Raw genomic sequence first — 16,416 nt, 5'->3', positions numbered from 1 at the left:
AAAAATGAGAAGTTGTGATGCAAGAAATTCTAATAGCTTTGCAAATACAATTCTCTGCTCTGTACTCACTGGTGTTTTGAAACATCCAGGAAAACAGCCACACAACATCCGCTCCCATCCATCTCTCCTGCCCTCTCTGGGGCTTCCTGGGGAGAAGGTCAGTGTCATAGTCAGCTCAGGCTGCCATAACAAAATACAGTTGGGTAGCTTACACAACAGAAATTTGTTTCTCACAGTTCTGGAGTCTGGAAGTCCCAGATCAAGGTCCATTAGGGTTCAGATTCTGGTGCAGGCTCTCTTCCTGGCTCACTGATGGCCACCTTCTTGCTGGATCCTCACATGGTCTTTCCTCTGAGTGTGAGCAGGGAGAGCGAGAGAGTGAGAGTGATCTCTCTGGGGGTCTCACCTTATAAGGACACTAATCATATTGGATCAGAGCCCCACCCTCAGGACCTCATTTAACCAGAATTATTTCCTTATAGGCCCAATTTTCAAGTACAGTCACATTGGGGGTTAAGGCTTCAACACATGAATTTAGGGGAGAGACACAATTCAGTCCATAGCAGGCTGACACAGGGACATGATGGCCTAGGTTTGGCAGGAGTATGAGGGACATCTGAGTAGGCAGGTTTGCTTGTGGATGTTTGGTCATAACTTTCTCAGGGCCAAAGAATTGGGACTGTCTCTGGTGGATGTGACTCTGGCACACTTCAGTAGATGAGCCATGTTTTTCCAACACCTCCTATCTGGCTTCACTCAGCCCTGAAGAACTGCATCTCAGCCTGTCTAGCCAAGGGCCTGGGGCAAAAACTAGGGGAGAAACCAAACTAGGGTATGTTTCAGAGGAAACTGTTAACCAGGTTAGCAGGCCTCCTGGGCTGGGGCAGCAGATAAAGCAAAACTGAGCCCTGCTCAGAAGCTTTCATAAGACGGTGGGCTTTGTAGTCACTGTCTGGGGTTATATCTTGCCTCTTGTACTTCCTAGCTATGATATCTTAGACAAGTAACTTAACCTCTGGGCCTAAGTATATAAATTAGGAAATACTTCAACTGCTACTAACAGAGATCTTCACAACCTCTTAAGCAACAGAGGTATTTATTTCTTCCTCACACACCTTCCATCTTTCTGCTTTGGCGTGCTTAGCACATGGATTCCACCTCCAATGTTGCCAAGATGATCCAAGATGACTGTAGGTGCTCTAGCCATCACATTATCATTCCAGGCAGCAGGAGCAAGGGTAAAAATATTTTACAGAGCTTTTACAGATGTCCTCCTTTAAAAAGCATTTTAAGAAGTCCCATCCAACATTTTCCTCTTACAGCTCATTGTCTGGCACTTATTCACATGGGTACACCCCATTGCAAGGAAGGGAAATGTAGTCTCAGCTTGGCACATTGTTTCCCCAAATAATGGCAGGGCTTTGTTCCAAGTAAAAGGTTAGAATGGATACTGGATATGCAACTTGCAATTCTCTCATACTCAGTTTTTCCATCTGTAAATTGGGAATTATAATAATACCTACATATACTGTTGTTGTGTTACCTGGTACTCAGGAAGGACTCAATATACATTAGCTCAATTACTGGTTATCAAGAGAGAATGAAGTGGAAAATACAAATAATGTTGGCATTACTATGAAAATAGTTTTGACCTCACAGACCTCCTGAAAAGGTCTTAACTTGCATTAAGCCTCTCTCCATTGTCCAAGCCCCTGAATGAACTTTGGCTCAGCCTCAGCCTGAGCCAGCATACAGTGCCACCTGAGAATAGGCTGGATTTACTATCCAGTCCTGCCACCCTTTCATCCCACTTCCCCACACCTGGTTCTTTCTAGTCTTGTTTATTCCTCTTTATAAAAGAGCAACCCTTTCTGCCTAACTCTTAGATGCTTGCAGGCATTATAGACCTTCTCTCTATTGCAATAGTCCTCCTCCCCCACTGCAACAGTCCCTTTCTCCTCTGGCAGTAATCCTTTTGAAGAAAGTCCCTCCTGAATCTGGATTTGTTTTTTATTGGACAGCTGAATGAAAGAAGCGACTATAACTGATCAGAGCGAAGCTATATTAATTCAGATTTGCAGGTTCTGTTCTGACCCTCTCCCATTAATCACACTTTTAAATTCTGACTCCTAGGCTTTCCAAATCTACCAGGCCATGGCTAGGTGCTCTGGACCAGACAGCCAGGCCTTTGGAATCAAACACAGAAGGAACTGGATTTTGGTGCTGTTACTTCCTTCCTGTGTACTTTACTGAGGTCACTTAATGTCTCTCCTATTGAACCACTATTTAATGAGCACCTACTAAGTGCAAGCAGAGCTGGGCACTGGGAGTGGTGAGCAAAACAGAGATGATAATTAGGGGCAGGAGGATTCTGGCAATAAAACAAGTAAATTAAGCGGGAAGTGCAATGAAGAAACAAATTGATCTGCCAGAACACGGAGGGAGCACACATGTATATGGGGTGGACACCTGCTGAGAAGGTGACTTATCTGAGGCCTGAGGGTCAGAAGGTCTAGCCATGCCAGCAGCTGAGAGAAGGACATTCCTGTGAAGGGCCAGAGGTGGGAGATCTGGGTGTTTAAAGGCCAGAGAAAAGTGGGGCGTGGCTGAAAGGAACAGGTAGAATGGCAGAGACTGTGCTGGAGCCCTCACACCACCCTGGACTTTGTCTGCCAAGATAAAGAACTTGACTTTTATTCTAAGTGGGATGGAAAGCCATAGAAGGGGTTTCTGAGATCTTATTGTTTTAATCCTTTTGCTTTGTGGTTTAATTTGATTGCTAGTGAGGGTTAATTTCTCTTCCCTGATAGCTATTTGTGTTCTGCTTCTGCAGAATTGTGTACTCAATGCTCTTCATGTATTTATCTACTGGAATCTTAGTGTGTTTCTTATTAATTCAATGAGGTCTCTCTCAATTAAGGATTTTAATCTTTTGCAGTTTTAAACTTTTGTGCTTTAGTGTGTGAAAGAGTTCATCCAGCACGTTTAAGCTTAAGGAGTCCTCTGCCATCTGACACTTGATAAATTATGTTTCCTTGGTCCGTGTTTGCGTGGTTCAGTGTTTTACATTGGTGGACTTTTCCTTTTTATCCTCTTGGGCGGGGCGCGGCGGAGCAAACTCCTGTGTTCAGGCCAGAGAAGGCTCAGCATGCGGAGACCCCTCACCCTCTTAGACCGAGCCAGAGGGGCTCCTTCTCCGCCGGAGGCCTCAGCTGGTGCCACCCACTCTACTGGGTATCTGAGCTGTCGTTACAGACCATGGACATAGGGCGGGGTGAAAAAGCCAGCTCAGCGGAAAGCTGGGAGACTTTAAAGTGTTTAATAGCCTAGAGCAGAGGCACAAACTGGAGCCAGAACGAGCCGCTGCAGCAGCTGCAGGCAGGCGGGTGTGGCGAGCGTCAGTCCAGGAGCGGAGGCCCCGCCCCAGACCCAGGGCCACGCCCCCGCCCCCGCCCCCGGCCCCGCCCCCGGTGCCTCACTCCCCGCAGGTCCTGTGCAGACCTCTCAGCACTGCCCGGCTCGTCCCAGTCCCCGCCCACCGCTGATTTCATTGGCTGCCTCGCCGTCCCCGCCCCCGGGAACCTGCTGATTTCCGCAGCCAATCGGCAGGCGCAGCAGCGGCGGCTGCGATCGGTCTCGGCGGATCCCGGACGCTGAGGTACCCGGCCTGCGGGAGGGGGCGCTGCGTGGGCCTGTTGCGGTGCTGCGGCGTCGCCCAGCTCGTCGGCTGGGTGGCGAGCCGCCATTCCTGGGTCTCTGAGGTCACCGTCCTGCAGCTGGAGTTGCAGCGTCCCAGACCGTCGAGGACTGCCCCGAAATTTCTGGGGTGGAGGTCAGAGGTCGGAGGTCGTGCCTTTGTGGAATGTTGGGGCCCCACCCGTCTAAGCATAGAGGCGGGCCGCTCTCGGTTTTTATAGTCAGCTCCCTTTCGCGGAAGGAGCTCCGAGGGAAACTGAGGCCTGCGAGCCGCCGGGGCTCCTGGCAGGCGCTGAGCTCCGACGGGAAGGTCCGCCCGAGCTCGGGCCGCCGCAGGTGACCTTCGGGCACCCGGAGAGCCGCCTCCTCCCTCCCTCTTCCGGGCCGGCGGAGCCCCCGGAGTGCGGGGAGGAGGCTGGGGCGAGGTGGGGGGGGGTCTCTCCGTGGCCACGCTGTCCCGAGGGGGCCGCTGCTCTTCCTGGCTCCGAAGAAACCCGGTGCCAACTCTTTTTGAGGCTTTCGTTCCCGGGTTGGAGATTTCATTTCTGGAAGTTCATTCGAGCAACTCGGAGAGGGGAAAGGCTTGTATTGTGGCTTCCGCACTGGTCGGGAAGTGAAAATAACCAGACATGGGGAGGTTCTGAAGGCCAAGGGACCTGTGAGAAGCCGGACGAATTTCTTAGTTTGACAGAAATCTTCCCCCAGCTTGCCTCACATGTTATATAATTCAAGTCGTTTCAAAATCAAGAGTATTTAGTCTCATAGTTCTTCTAAGTAAGTGTCCTTTGTCTTGCCTTTAAGTGAAGCTACTTTGGAATGCTTGAAGTGTTGAGCAAGAATTTTTTTGTACAAAGGGTCTGTGCAAGGAAGGAAGTTGGGAACAGTCTTTACCTCTCATCGCAATGATCCCAGCTGCTTCTTTACTACTCTGGGACCAAAAAGAGAAGTTGTTTATCTGCATATGTGGGTTTTGGGGAGACATAGCTATGGATGAGGAATAAGGGGAGAAGAAAGAGGACTCTCTTGTTTTCTGCGCAAAAAGTATGCAATTAGAAAAAAAGAGTGTATTTATTTGCCTATCTCTCTCCCTTCATTTCAGCCAGCATGAACACGTTTTGACATTTTTTGTGCCCATGGTATGTGTTGAGTATTTATATTAGGGAAAGGAGTCATCTCTAACAACAAGAAGACACTTATCTTCAGTGTAGCCACAGAGGAATGAATATGCCTTGTGTGGAATTAACCCTGGGGTTTGGTTTTCAGTTAAGAATATGAGGCAGAAGGAAGTGTTAACCAAGACCTTCCAAGGCCCAGCCATGGTCTGTAGGACTCCGACCAGCCACATTTACATGTTTGAGAATGGTGTTGGGGACTCTGGGGACTCCTCTGAGGAAGAGTCCCACCAAGTAGCTCTGCGGCCCCGGGGCAAGGAGTGCCAGAAGAAGGGTGCCCACCACCCTCACCAGCCAGGAGCAGGGGACATGGTGCTGCTGCAGCGGGAGCTGGCCCAGGAGGACAGCCTCAACAAGCTCGCTCTTCAGTATGGCTGCAAAGTAAGAAACCCCACAGGTGAAGGCGCCACCTGCCCTTCAGCCCCTGTGTTTAGAGGAACAGAGGAGGTCACTGAAGGGTGGGGACCCTTTCTGACCCCAGAGGTGGTTGGAAGAAGCCTGCTCTAGAGTAAAGGATACCCCTGTCTAGCTAGAGATGGAAGGCAGGTGGACGTACCTTCCGTTCCTCAGAGGGAGAGGGAATTAGTCAGGAATTTCAGGTGACAGGGCAGTTCCCTCTCTGCACCTCTTCCTTGTCCCTCCAAAATGAAATTCTGAAACCTTTTTCTTTTTTCTTTTGAGCACATTTTATTTAAGACATAATGGGGCCAGAGATGCCACGCAGAGTTTATCCAAGATTTCTTTGGTATGCTTGCTTTATTTTTTTGCTACTTTTCTTTTTCTAAACCTTTCTTGCTGGTTGTAGCTTATTTGATCGGTAAAGTTTTGCCTTCTCTCTTTTAGAACTGCATGATCTATCCTTTGTATGCTGTGTATCTGTATAACCCTGTTTCTCTCTTTAATTATATTTTTAGCATTCAGAGTGATTAACAATGGCAAAGTAAGTAGGAAGGTATTTATTGAATTGCTGCATTTTCTCCTAGACAGAAACTATTTCATTTTGCTAGCACTGTGCTGCTACTTTCTATGGCTTTCTCTAAGGCTATATAAGCTACTTATTAAAAAAAATCTTTTCGTCCTTGAAGGGTCTGTCATTTACCTAACAAGGATCAAATGACTCAACATGTTGTGCGGAGATGTTGTTTCCCAGGGAAATAAACTGGTCTCCAGGGACACATAGTGGTCTGTAAACTGTACTGAGATTTATATTTGACTCTTATAATCAGCTTCTGTAGACATACTATATGGTTTATAGAGCAAGGGCTGAAAACTGAATCCTCTCCTACAAAGACTGAATAGATGCAGTGGGCTTCTTGGAACAGTGGTGTTTAATAAATCCAAAAGGACTATATAATGTATCTAAGAAGTGATTAGTTTTCCTATTTGAAGTAAATAAATTTAATGTTAGTTTATTAGGATCAAAGACAAAAATATCTCAAGCAACTTAAGTTTCAGGATATAATAAATTAAAAATGTCCACCACCCCAATTCAATTAAATGATAAAAGCACTTGCTAAGTAATGAAAATAATGAAGATGATGGATTTGAATAAAGTCTGTTGGCTGTATTTACACTCTAGTTTAAGTGGACTTAGGAGTTAGAACCTTAGAGTCCATCTCTGATGCTTTTGGTAAGTTTTCAAACAATAACTTGAGGGAGGGTCTATCTTTGACTTATATTTCCCCCTACTTTTTAAAAATTAAGGTTTGATTATGAGAGGAATTTGTCATAAACTTTGTTACTTTTTAAAGCTCACAGTCGTGTTCCTTTCTCCTCAAGTCCTAATATTGGAATAGAAGATTTCAGTCTATAGTTTCCAAGTTGATGCATATTCTCTGCATGTTTCTAGTGAAAAGAAGTGTTGTGAAATCCTTGAAGTGAATTAACTCTAGGTCGTTTTTATTTTAAAAATAAGTTTATAGGCCATACAGTGCTTCTGGGAAAGAAAACGTCGTATAATCACGAGGGCACACCTTTTAAAATGTTGTTACAGGTGAACTAGGTTCTAGTGTTTGTAGAGCTGGCTGAGGCTTTGTGTTTGCTGAATGCTAATGTCTACTACGGCTACTAAATTAAGTTCTGATGCAGGAGAGAGTCACCCAGATGGGGGCACTGTTTTCTCAAAAGTTAAGTGTAGAAAGGGTACAGCCTTCTTTTACCATGATGTGTTTCACCTAAAAGCATTTTGTTGAAGGCACACTTTAAACAAAGTCTTTTCCAAAACGAATCTTGAGTTGTTCAAACTTTTAAGTCTATAAAAAAATCTTATGATTAAGCTATACATTAAGGCTGAGTTAAAGCCAAAAAAACGAAGTTATTCAGCCTAAACTAAATTTTGTGTGTAGGTACAGTTTTCCAGTGTTCATCAGATTCTTAAGCTGTGTGGGCTTGGACCATCACGCAGAAAGGTTAAGCACCACTTTTTGGATATTAGTTTCAAGGAGTTTTACATCATTTCGTGATGTTTGTCTTCATGGCTTCCCTAGGTTGCAGATATCAAGAAAGTCAACAACTTCATCAGAGAACAAGACTTATATGCTTTGAAATCTGTTAAGATTCCAGTGAAAAACCACGGGGTCCTAACAGAGACCCACAAAGAACTCAGACCCCTCCTGAGCTCATCTACAGAGACCAGAGTGACCTTCGAGGAGCAGCCAGACCCAGACAGAGCAGCTGTCAGTGCCGGTGCCTCATCTAACCCACTGACGGATTTCTTTAAGGGCATTGACCAGAATATTGAGCATGCAGTGCAGTCAGAAATCTTTTTGAGTGAAAGTTACTGCATAGAGACCTCCAGTCAGCCATTGCTTCCGACTCCTCCGAAGATACCTACAAACGGTGCAGACTGTGGAATTCAGAGGTGGAATGCTGTTTTTATCATGCTTCTGATTGGAATTGTTTTACCAGTGTTTTATTTGGTCTATTTTAAAATACAAACTACTAGTGAGATCCCTAGTATCTTGAATACAACTGCTGTCCCTAATGGCTCGATGGCAGTGAGTGCAGTTCTAGGGCAATCCCCCAAATTAGCGATTCCATTGCCAACCATCCCCTCTTCAGACAGCCAGTTCAGTCACACCACCCACGGGGAGAGCTAGCTCTTGTTGTTTCTAAGGAATCAGGGCAGCTTTAGCACTTGGGCTCCTAATGTGCATCAGCCGACATTGGCCATATAGCGTGCTGCCTTTTTTTTTCTGTGACATATGGACACGTTTCAGAAGCCGCCATCATGTCAATCACAGTCATCATGGGGAATAGACTCGCCTGATCCAAGGCTGTGGGAGCCAAAACACCAGCGTCCTCAACTTCCTACATCCAAAGAGGAGCGGCAGGAGAGACATTTACACATGACAGATGCTGTTCCTTGAAGGCATTTAGTGGACTGGCCGTGAGTGTCTTCACAATAGCACTGTGTAGGTCCCCAAGCTGGACGTGCTTGGAGGGAGATGAATGGCCTTGGCAAATGGACCTGCAGTATGGGAGCCCCTGGTATCAGCTTTGGTTGTCTGGATGTTTGCTTTGTCCCCTGCCTGCTGTGGAGGAGTGACTGGCTCTGACAAATGATGTTTTGTGTCCCCCCAACAAAGGTGTTGTGTAATAGCGATGGGATGTCACCCTGTTTCAGAGTGTGATACATGACAGTTGTAATAAGCCCTGCTTCACATTTGCCCCCTCAGACAGCCTTTTTGAGGCAATGTCATATCTAGAATTTAAAAAGCCCTAAATCTAAATTGCTGTAATACTGAGTAAATAGCAGTTCTGTTCCTCGTAATTTTAGAGCTCCTTAATCTGACACACAGGCATGTTTTAAACACTTCCTGGCCAGGACATTTGGAGGCCATGGCCCTATTTCACCTGAGGAGCATTTCCACAGTGTTTGCTAACTGGAGTCCCCAAGTCAGCATTCTTGGAAGGATCTCTTTCTGGTCAGTGTCTGGAGTGGAGTAGGTATAGGGAGAAGGATGAGTGCCTCTCACCGAGGTCCCAACGTGTGACACTTCTAAGGCTGAACAGTCATCAATCCAGCTTTTGCTGGCCCCTGTATGTGTCTGGAAGAGTGGTACAGGGAGAATGGGCTTGCTTCCTGCTGCTTCCTTGACTGCATCCTTAGGACTTCTAGAGCCACAGAACAGGAACGGGGCTCAGTCACTTTTCCTTGGGTGAATACAATGTAGCTCATAATGTTAAAATATTGAACACTTAATGGAGGGCCTAGAGGTGACCCTTGCTGTGGAAGACCTTAAAAAGAGGGGCCTGGGGGTTTGCCTGTCTCCTTCTATGACAAGACAACAGTGGTGCTAAGTTCAGAGGCTTGTGGAGGGCATGGGTTGGCCTCTGAGACCTTGCTGGTGGAGCAAGCGTGACTGGGGTGAGGGCAGGAGCCTGCCTCGGTCCCTTGGAGGAGTTGAAATTGGCCAGGGTGGCTGGTGGCTCAGCCTTAGGGAGGTCTGTTTCCAGGGAGGAAAACATGCTGCTCTTGGGTTTTAGGCAGGTTTAAGGCATTTGACACATTCAGCCTAGAGACCAATTTAAAAGAGTTCATCATGTAAGAGGAGGGGAATGTGGCAGAGAAGTACCTGAGATGGGCTTCCAATTTCATTCTCCTCTCAGTTATGTGAAAAACTATTTTGCCCTGGGTTCAATTAGCAAATTTAAATTATCTTCAAAATTAAATGTTTTCTTCAAAAGCAAAATGGTCTTCAGGATAAAATGAACTTAGCCTTTGCTACAGGAAATGTTTTGATCAGTAAATGCTTTTCCAGCCAAGCGTTTGTGTGCACTGTGCCCCTGAGGGCCACAGGTTTCTCTAACCATTTGTCACCATTAAATTCGCCAGGCAGGACTCAGACTCTCATGAGAAAATGACTTTTGCCAGACAAAGAATGAATATCTGTATACTTTTTTTCAAATGGAATAAAATAATTTCCTCTGTGAAGGAAAATTGATTCCTCCTTTTTAATAAGGGAGTTGGTAATTCAGAGTTAAAAGATATGGGATGATGTTGGAGAAAATGGAAGTGTCCATGTCCAAGGGGTGAGGCCTGTCCAGGGCTTGGGCCCAAGGTTACCCCAGCAGGTGAAGAGCAAGTAGTAACAAGTACAGTCTTGCTGATTGGTCTGCATAACATACTTTCAAACTTTTATTAAGGAGACTTCCTTGGTGGTCCAGTGGTTAATAATCCACCTTCAAATGCAGGGGACACGATCCCTGGTTGGGGAGCTAAGATCCCACATTCTGGGGGGGCAACCAAGCCTGTGTGCTGCAACTGCTGAGCCCACATGCTCTGGAGCCTATACGCCACAGCTAGAGAGCCTGTGCGCCGCAACTACTGAGCCAGAATGCTCTAGAGCCCGCATGCCACAACTAGAGAGCCTGTGCACCACAACTGCTGAGCCCAGGCACTGCAAAGAGCCCATGTGCCACAACAAAAGATCCTGCATGTCACAGAAAAGATCCCACGTGCTGCAACTAAGACCTGACGCAGCCAAATAATAAATAAATAAATATTAAAATTGTTTTAGGTATACATAAGAGATACCATGGAGCTCATTTTCTATATATTTTACTGCATTTTTAGTGTGTTTTGGGAGTTAATGTTGTAAAGGAATAATTAGATTTGTTAGATAGTCTTCAGTCCTTTTTGTTGAACTGTAGTGCCTAATATTGCAAAAGCCTAGGGAATCTGTCATCAGGCAAATGATGCTCCCATTTTACTCTGGGGAGACAAGGCTGCAGAAACAAAGCAGAAGCCTCAGGGTCACCCAGAGCAGGACTACCCAGCCACAGCCATGACAGCCCCTCCTCAGCAATCTAGTTCTTTACATTGCCTCTGCATTAGTTGTGAAAGCCTGAGTTTGAGGGAGAACGCTATGCACCCTGAGATGATGGCTTATAGAGGGGATTTTAACATTTTTTCCCAGTTTTATTGAGATAAAATTGACATACAGCACTATATAAGTTTAAGAAGTACAGCATAATGAATTGACTTAGATACACTGTGAAATGATTACCACAAGTTTAGTTAACATCCATCATCTCATGTAGATACAAAAAAAAAAAAAGAGAAAAATGTTTTTTTGCCTTGTGATGAGAACTCAGGATTTATTCCCTTAACAACTTTGATGTATACCATATAACAGTGTAAACTATAGTCATCATGGTGTACATTACTTCCCTAGTACTTACTTATCTTATAACTGGAAGTTTATACCTTTTGACCATATCTTCCAATTTCCCCTCCACCTCACTCCCCGCCTCTGGTAGCCACAAATCTGATCTCTTTTTGTACGAGTTTGGTTTTTTCTTTTTTTTTAGATTTCATATATAAATGAGATCATACAGTATTTGTCTTTCTCTGACTGACTTATTTCACTTAGCATAATGCCCTTAAGATCCGTCTGTGTTGTCCCAAATCCTTCTGTGTTGTCCCAGGATTTCCACCTTCTTTATGGCTGAATAACATCTGTGTGTGTGTGTGTGTGTGTGTGTGTGTATGTATCACAACTTCTTTATCCATTCATCCCTTGATGGACACTTAGGTTGTTTCCATGTAAACAAATGCTGCTATGAACATGGAGGTGCAGATACCTCCTTGACATAGTGTTTTCATTTACTTCAGATATATTCCCAGAAGTGGAATTGCTGTATCATGTTGTAGTTCTGTTTTTTTAATTTTTTGAGGAATCTCCATACTGTTCACCATAGTGGCTATACCAATCTATAATCTCACCAACAGTACACAGGGGTACTCTTTTCTCCACATCCTTGTCAGCATTTATTATCTCTTGTCTTTTTGATGTTAAGATGTTCTGATTGGTGTGAAGTGGTATCTCATTGTGGTTTTGGTTTATATTTCCCTAATGGTTAGTGATGGTGACAGCTTTTCATGTACCTGTTGGCCTTTCATATCTTTCTTCATTGGAGAAATGTCTATTCAAGTCCTTTGCCCATTTTTAATTAGATTATTATTATTTACTCATTTATTTTTTGCTGTTGAGTTGAAGTTGTTTATATATTTTAGATACTAACCTCTTATCAGATATATGGTTTACAAATATTTTTTTCCCATTTTGTAGGTTATCCTTTCATTTTCGTTAATGGTTTCATTTGCTGTGCAGAAGCTTTCTACTTTGATGTAGTCCCACTTGTTGATTTTTTATTTTGTTTGTGCTTTGTCATATCCAAAAAATCATTGCAAAGACTGATATCATAGAGCTTACTGCCTATATTATTTTCTAGGAGTTTTATCGTTTCTAGTCTTACAGTCAAGTCTTTAATCCATTTCAAGTTAATTTTTGTGAGTGGTGTAAGATAGGCGTCTACTTTCATTCTTTTGCATTTGAATATTCAATCTTATCAGCAGTATTTATTGGAAAGACTGTCTTTTCTCCATTGAGTATTCTTGGCTCCCTTGTGAAATATTGCTTGGGTTTATTTCTGGGCTCTTGATTCTGTTCCATTGGTGTGTGTCTGTTTTAATGCCGTTACCATACTGTTTTAATGCCGTTACCATACCAACTGTAGCTTTATAATATAGCTTGTCATCAGAAAATGTGATGCTACCCACTTTGTACTTCTTTCTCAGGATTGCTTTGGCTATTCAGAGTCTTTTGTGCTTCCGTATAAATTTTAGTGTTTTTTTCCTACTTCTGTAAAAAATGCCATTGGAATCTTGATAGGGATAGCATTGAATCTATAGATGGCTTTAAGTAATATGGAAATTTTTTAAATCTTCCAATCCATGAGCACAGGATAGCGTTCCATTTATTTGTATCTACTTCAGTTTCTTTCATTGATGTTTTGATAGTTTTCAGTGTAGAGATCTTTCATGTCCTTGGTTAAATTTATTCCTAAGTATTTTATTGTTTTTGATGCAACTGTAAATGGGATCATTTTCTTTATCTCTTTTTCAGATAATTCATTGTTAGTGTATAGAAACACTACTGTTACTTTTGTATCTTGGAACTTTACTGAATTTGTTAATTAAATCTAACAGTTTTTTGGTGGAGTCTTTAGAATTTTGTATTGACATTTTTATTTCTTCTTTTCCACTTCTGATACTTTTTATTTCTTTTTCTTGCCTGATTGCTCTGGGTAGGATTTCCAGTACTATACTGAATAGGAGTTTTGAGAGTGGACACCCTTGTCTTGTTCCTGACGTTAGAGGAAAAGCTTTCAACTTTTCACTATTGATCATGATATTATCTGTGGTCTTGTCATATATGGTCTTTGTTATGTTGAGGTATGTTCCTTCTATACCTAATTTGTTAAGAGTTTTTATCATGAGCAGATATATTTTGTCAGATGCTTTTTCAGAATCTGTCGAGATGATCACATGATTTTTATCCATTTCGTTAATGAGGTGTATCACATTGATTAATTTGCAAACGTTGAAACATTTTTCAATCCCTGAAATAAATCCCACTTGATCATGGTAAATGATCCTTTTTTTTTTTTTTTTTTGCTGTACGCGGGCCTCTCACTGCTGTGGCCTCTCCCGTTGCGGAGCACAGCCTCCGGACACACAGGCTCCGCGGCCATGGCTCGCGGGCCCAGCCGCTCCGCGGCATGTGGGATCCTCCGGGATCGGGGCACGAACCCGTGTCCCCTGCATCGGCAGGCGGACTCTCAACCACTGCGCCACCAGGGAGGCCCTAAATGATCCTTTTAATGTGCTGCTGAATTTAGTTTGTTAATATTTTATTGAGAATTTTTGCATCTGTAGTTAACAGGAACACTGATCTGTAGTTTTCTTTTCTTTTAGCGTCCTTTTCAGGACAGGTTATGCTGGCCATGTAAAATAAGTTTGGGAGTTTTCCCTCTTCTTTGATTTTTGGGAATAGTTTGAGAAGGATTGGCATTAACTCTCCTTTAACTGGTTGGCAAAATTCACCAGAAAAGCCATCTGGGCTTTTCTGTGTTAGGAGGTTTTTGATTACTAATTTAATCTCCTTACTAATAGTTGGTCTGTTCAGATTTTCTATTTCTTCCTGATTCAGTCTTGGTAGGTTGTATGTTTCTAAGAATTTTTCAGTTTGTTCTTGGTTGTCCAGTTTGTTGGCATATAGTTGTTCATAGTAGCCTCTTATGATCCTTCATATATCTTTGTATCAGTTGTAATGTCTCCTTTTTCATTTGTAGTTTTATTGATTTGGGTCCTTTCTTTTTTCCTTGGTTAGTCTAGCCAAAGATTTGTCAATTTTGTTTATCTTTTCAAAGAAACAGCTCTTAGTTTCTTATTACCTTTTTAGTCTCTATTTCATTTAATCTCCTCTAATCTTTATATCCTTCCTTCTACTAACTTTGAGCTTAATTTATTCATCTTTCTCTAGTTCCTTGAGGAGTAAATTTAGGTGGTTTATATGAGATCTTTCTTATTTCTTAATGTAGGTGTCTATTGCTATGAATTTCCCTCTAGAACTGCTTTCCCTGCATCCCATACATTTTGGTATGTTGTGTTTCCATTTTGGTTTGTCTCAAGAAACTTTTCTATTTCTCTTTTAATTTCTTTTTTGTACCATTGGTTGTTCAGGCGAGTGTTGTTTAATTTCCATGTATTCAAGAATTTTCCAGTGTTCTTCCTGTAATTGATTTCTAGTTTTATACCGTTGTATTCAGAGAAAAGACTTGGTGTGATTTCAGTCTTATTGAACTTGCTACGACTTGTTTTGTGACCTAACAGATGGTCTTCCTAGAAAATGTTCCATGGGTGCTTTGAATGTGTGTTCTGAAGTTAGATATAATGTCCTCTATGTATGTCTTAGATCCATCTATAGCATTATTCAAATCTGCTCTTTCCTTATTGATTCTCTGTCTGAATGATCTATCCATTGTTGAGTCAGGTATTAAAGTCTGTGATTATTATTTTTTTTTTTTTTTTTTTTTTTTGCGGTATGTGGGCCTCTCACTGTTGTGGCCCCTCCCGTTGCGGAGCACAGGCTCCGGACGCGCACGCCCAGCGGCCATGGCTCACGGGCCCAGCCGCTCCGCGGCATATGGGATCCTCCCAGACCGGGGCACGAACCCGTATCCCCTGCATCGGCAGGCGGACTCTTAACCACTGCGCCACCAGGGAGGCCCTGTGATTATTATTGCATTGCTGTACTTTCTCCTTTTAGCTCCATTAGTTTTTGCTTTATGCATTTAGGTGCTCTGATATTGGGTGAATAAATATTTACAATTTCATATCTTCTTGATGGATTGAGCCCTTATCATTAAATAATGACTTTCTTTGTCTCTTTTTACTATTTTTAGTTTACCCATGCTTTTTTTTTTTTTTTGGTTTTGGTTTGAAATATCTCTTTCTGTCCCTTCACTGTCAGTCTATGTGTGTCTTTAAGGCTAAAGTAAGCATCTTGTTTTTGTTTTTTTATCCATTCAGTCATTCTGTCTTTTGATTAGAGAGTTTAATTCATTTATGTTTAAAGTAATTATTGATAGGTAAGGACTTACTATTGCCATTTCATTAATTGTTTTCAGACTGTTTTGTAGATCCATTTTTCCTTGCTTCTTATCCTGCTTTCTGTCTTTTTTCATGTTTTGGTGTCTTTTGGTACCATTATGCTTTGACTTATTTATCATGTTCTTTTGTATGACTACTATAGGTTTTTCCCTTGTGATCACCATGAGGCTTACATAAAATATCTTAAAATTATAACACTCTTTTAAACTGATGAAAACTTAGCTTTTATAGGATTTTTAAAGCTTACACTTTTACTTCTCCCCTTCATGTTTTAGGTTATTGATGTTAAAGTTTACATTTTTTTATATTGTGTAAACCAATAACAGATTATTGTAGTTATGGTTATTTTTACTACATTTGTTTTTTAACTTTTAAACTACAGCTGCAAGTGAATTACATGCCATTACCATATTACAGAATTTAACTTTGGCTATATATTTACCATTATCAGTAAATTTTATGTTACCTTCCTATGTTTTAATGATGTTAATATGTCCTTTTACTCTCACTCACAGAACTCCTTTAGCATTTCTTGTAAGACAGGTCTAGTGGTGATGAACTCCCTCAGCTTTTGTTTGTTTGGGAGAGTCTTTGTCTCTCCTTTATTTCTGAAGGATAGCTTTGCTGGGTATAGAATTCTTGGCTGAAAGTTTTTTCTTTCAATATTTTGAATATATTATTCTTGGCCTGAAAAGTTTTGTTTATTTGTTTTCTTCTTAATTTTTTATCAAAGTGTATTTGATTTACAATATTTGTGTACTGCAAAGTGATTCAGTTTTATTTATATATATATAAATATATTCTTTCTCATATTCTTTTCTATTGTTTTATTACAAGATATCAAATATAGTTCCCTATTCTATATGGTAGGGCTTCATTGTTTATTTTTTTAATAGATCTTTATTGGAGTATAATTGCTTCACAATACCATGTTAGTTTATGTTGCACAACAAAGCGAATCAGCCATATGCATACACATGTCCCCATATCCCCTCCCTCTTGAGCCTCCCTTCCATCCTCCCTATCCCACCCCTCTAGGCCATTGCAAAGCACCGAGCCAATCTCCCTGTGCTATGCTGCTGCTTC

At 42.3% G+C, this 16,416-nt stretch overlaps 1 protein-coding gene across 4 annotated transcripts; it reads left to right on the top strand.

Annotated features, from left to right (window-relative positions):
- The first annotated feature begins 3,622 nt into the window (after positions 1–3,622).
- Positions 3,623–10,051, top strand: LYSMD4 (LysM domain containing 4). 4 transcript variants are annotated; one of them, XM_060096912.1, is made up of 3 exons: positions 3,623–3,658; positions 4,960–5,249; positions 7,355–10,051. In XM_060096912.1, exons 2-3 carry the CDS (start codon positions 4,968–4,970, stop codon positions 7,964–7,966), a joined length of 894 nt encoding a protein of 297 aa, XP_059952895.1. In that variant the 5' UTR covers positions 3,623–3,658; positions 4,960–4,967; the 3' UTR covers positions 7,967–10,051. The 4 variants fall into 4 exon arrangements, with proteins under 4 accessions (XP_059952895.1, XP_059952892.1, XP_059952893.1 ...); XM_060096909.1 differs by lacking the exon at positions 3,623–3,658 and adding an exon at positions 3,763–3,832 and having other exon boundaries at positions 4,796–5,249; XM_060096910.1 differs by lacking the exon at positions 3,623–3,658 and adding an exon at positions 3,782–3,832.
- Positions 10,052–16,416: the final 6,365 nt, after the last annotated feature.

Source organism: Mesoplodon densirostris, chromosome 4 (assembly GCF_025265405.1).
Source record: "Mesoplodon densirostris isolate mMesDen1 chromosome 4, mMesDen1 primary haplotype, whole genome shotgun sequence".
In the NCBI taxonomy this organism is placed as follows: Eukaryota; Metazoa; Chordata; class Mammalia; order Artiodactyla; family Ziphiidae; genus Mesoplodon; species Mesoplodon densirostris.
This window is presented reverse-complemented; position numbering and strand designations above follow the sequence as displayed.

What these genes read in the sequence shown, in the direction of transcription:
- LYSMD4 (XM_060096912.1), top strand. Translation starts at nt 4,968, where the DNA reads ATGAGGCAGAAGGAAGTGTTAACCAAGACCTTCCAAGGCCCAGCCATG. An exon ending in CTCTTCAGTATGGCTGCAAA is followed by an intron (nt 5,250 to 7,354) that starts GTAAGAAACCCC and finishes TGGCTTCCCTAG; the next exon opens with GTTGCAGATATCAAGAAAGT.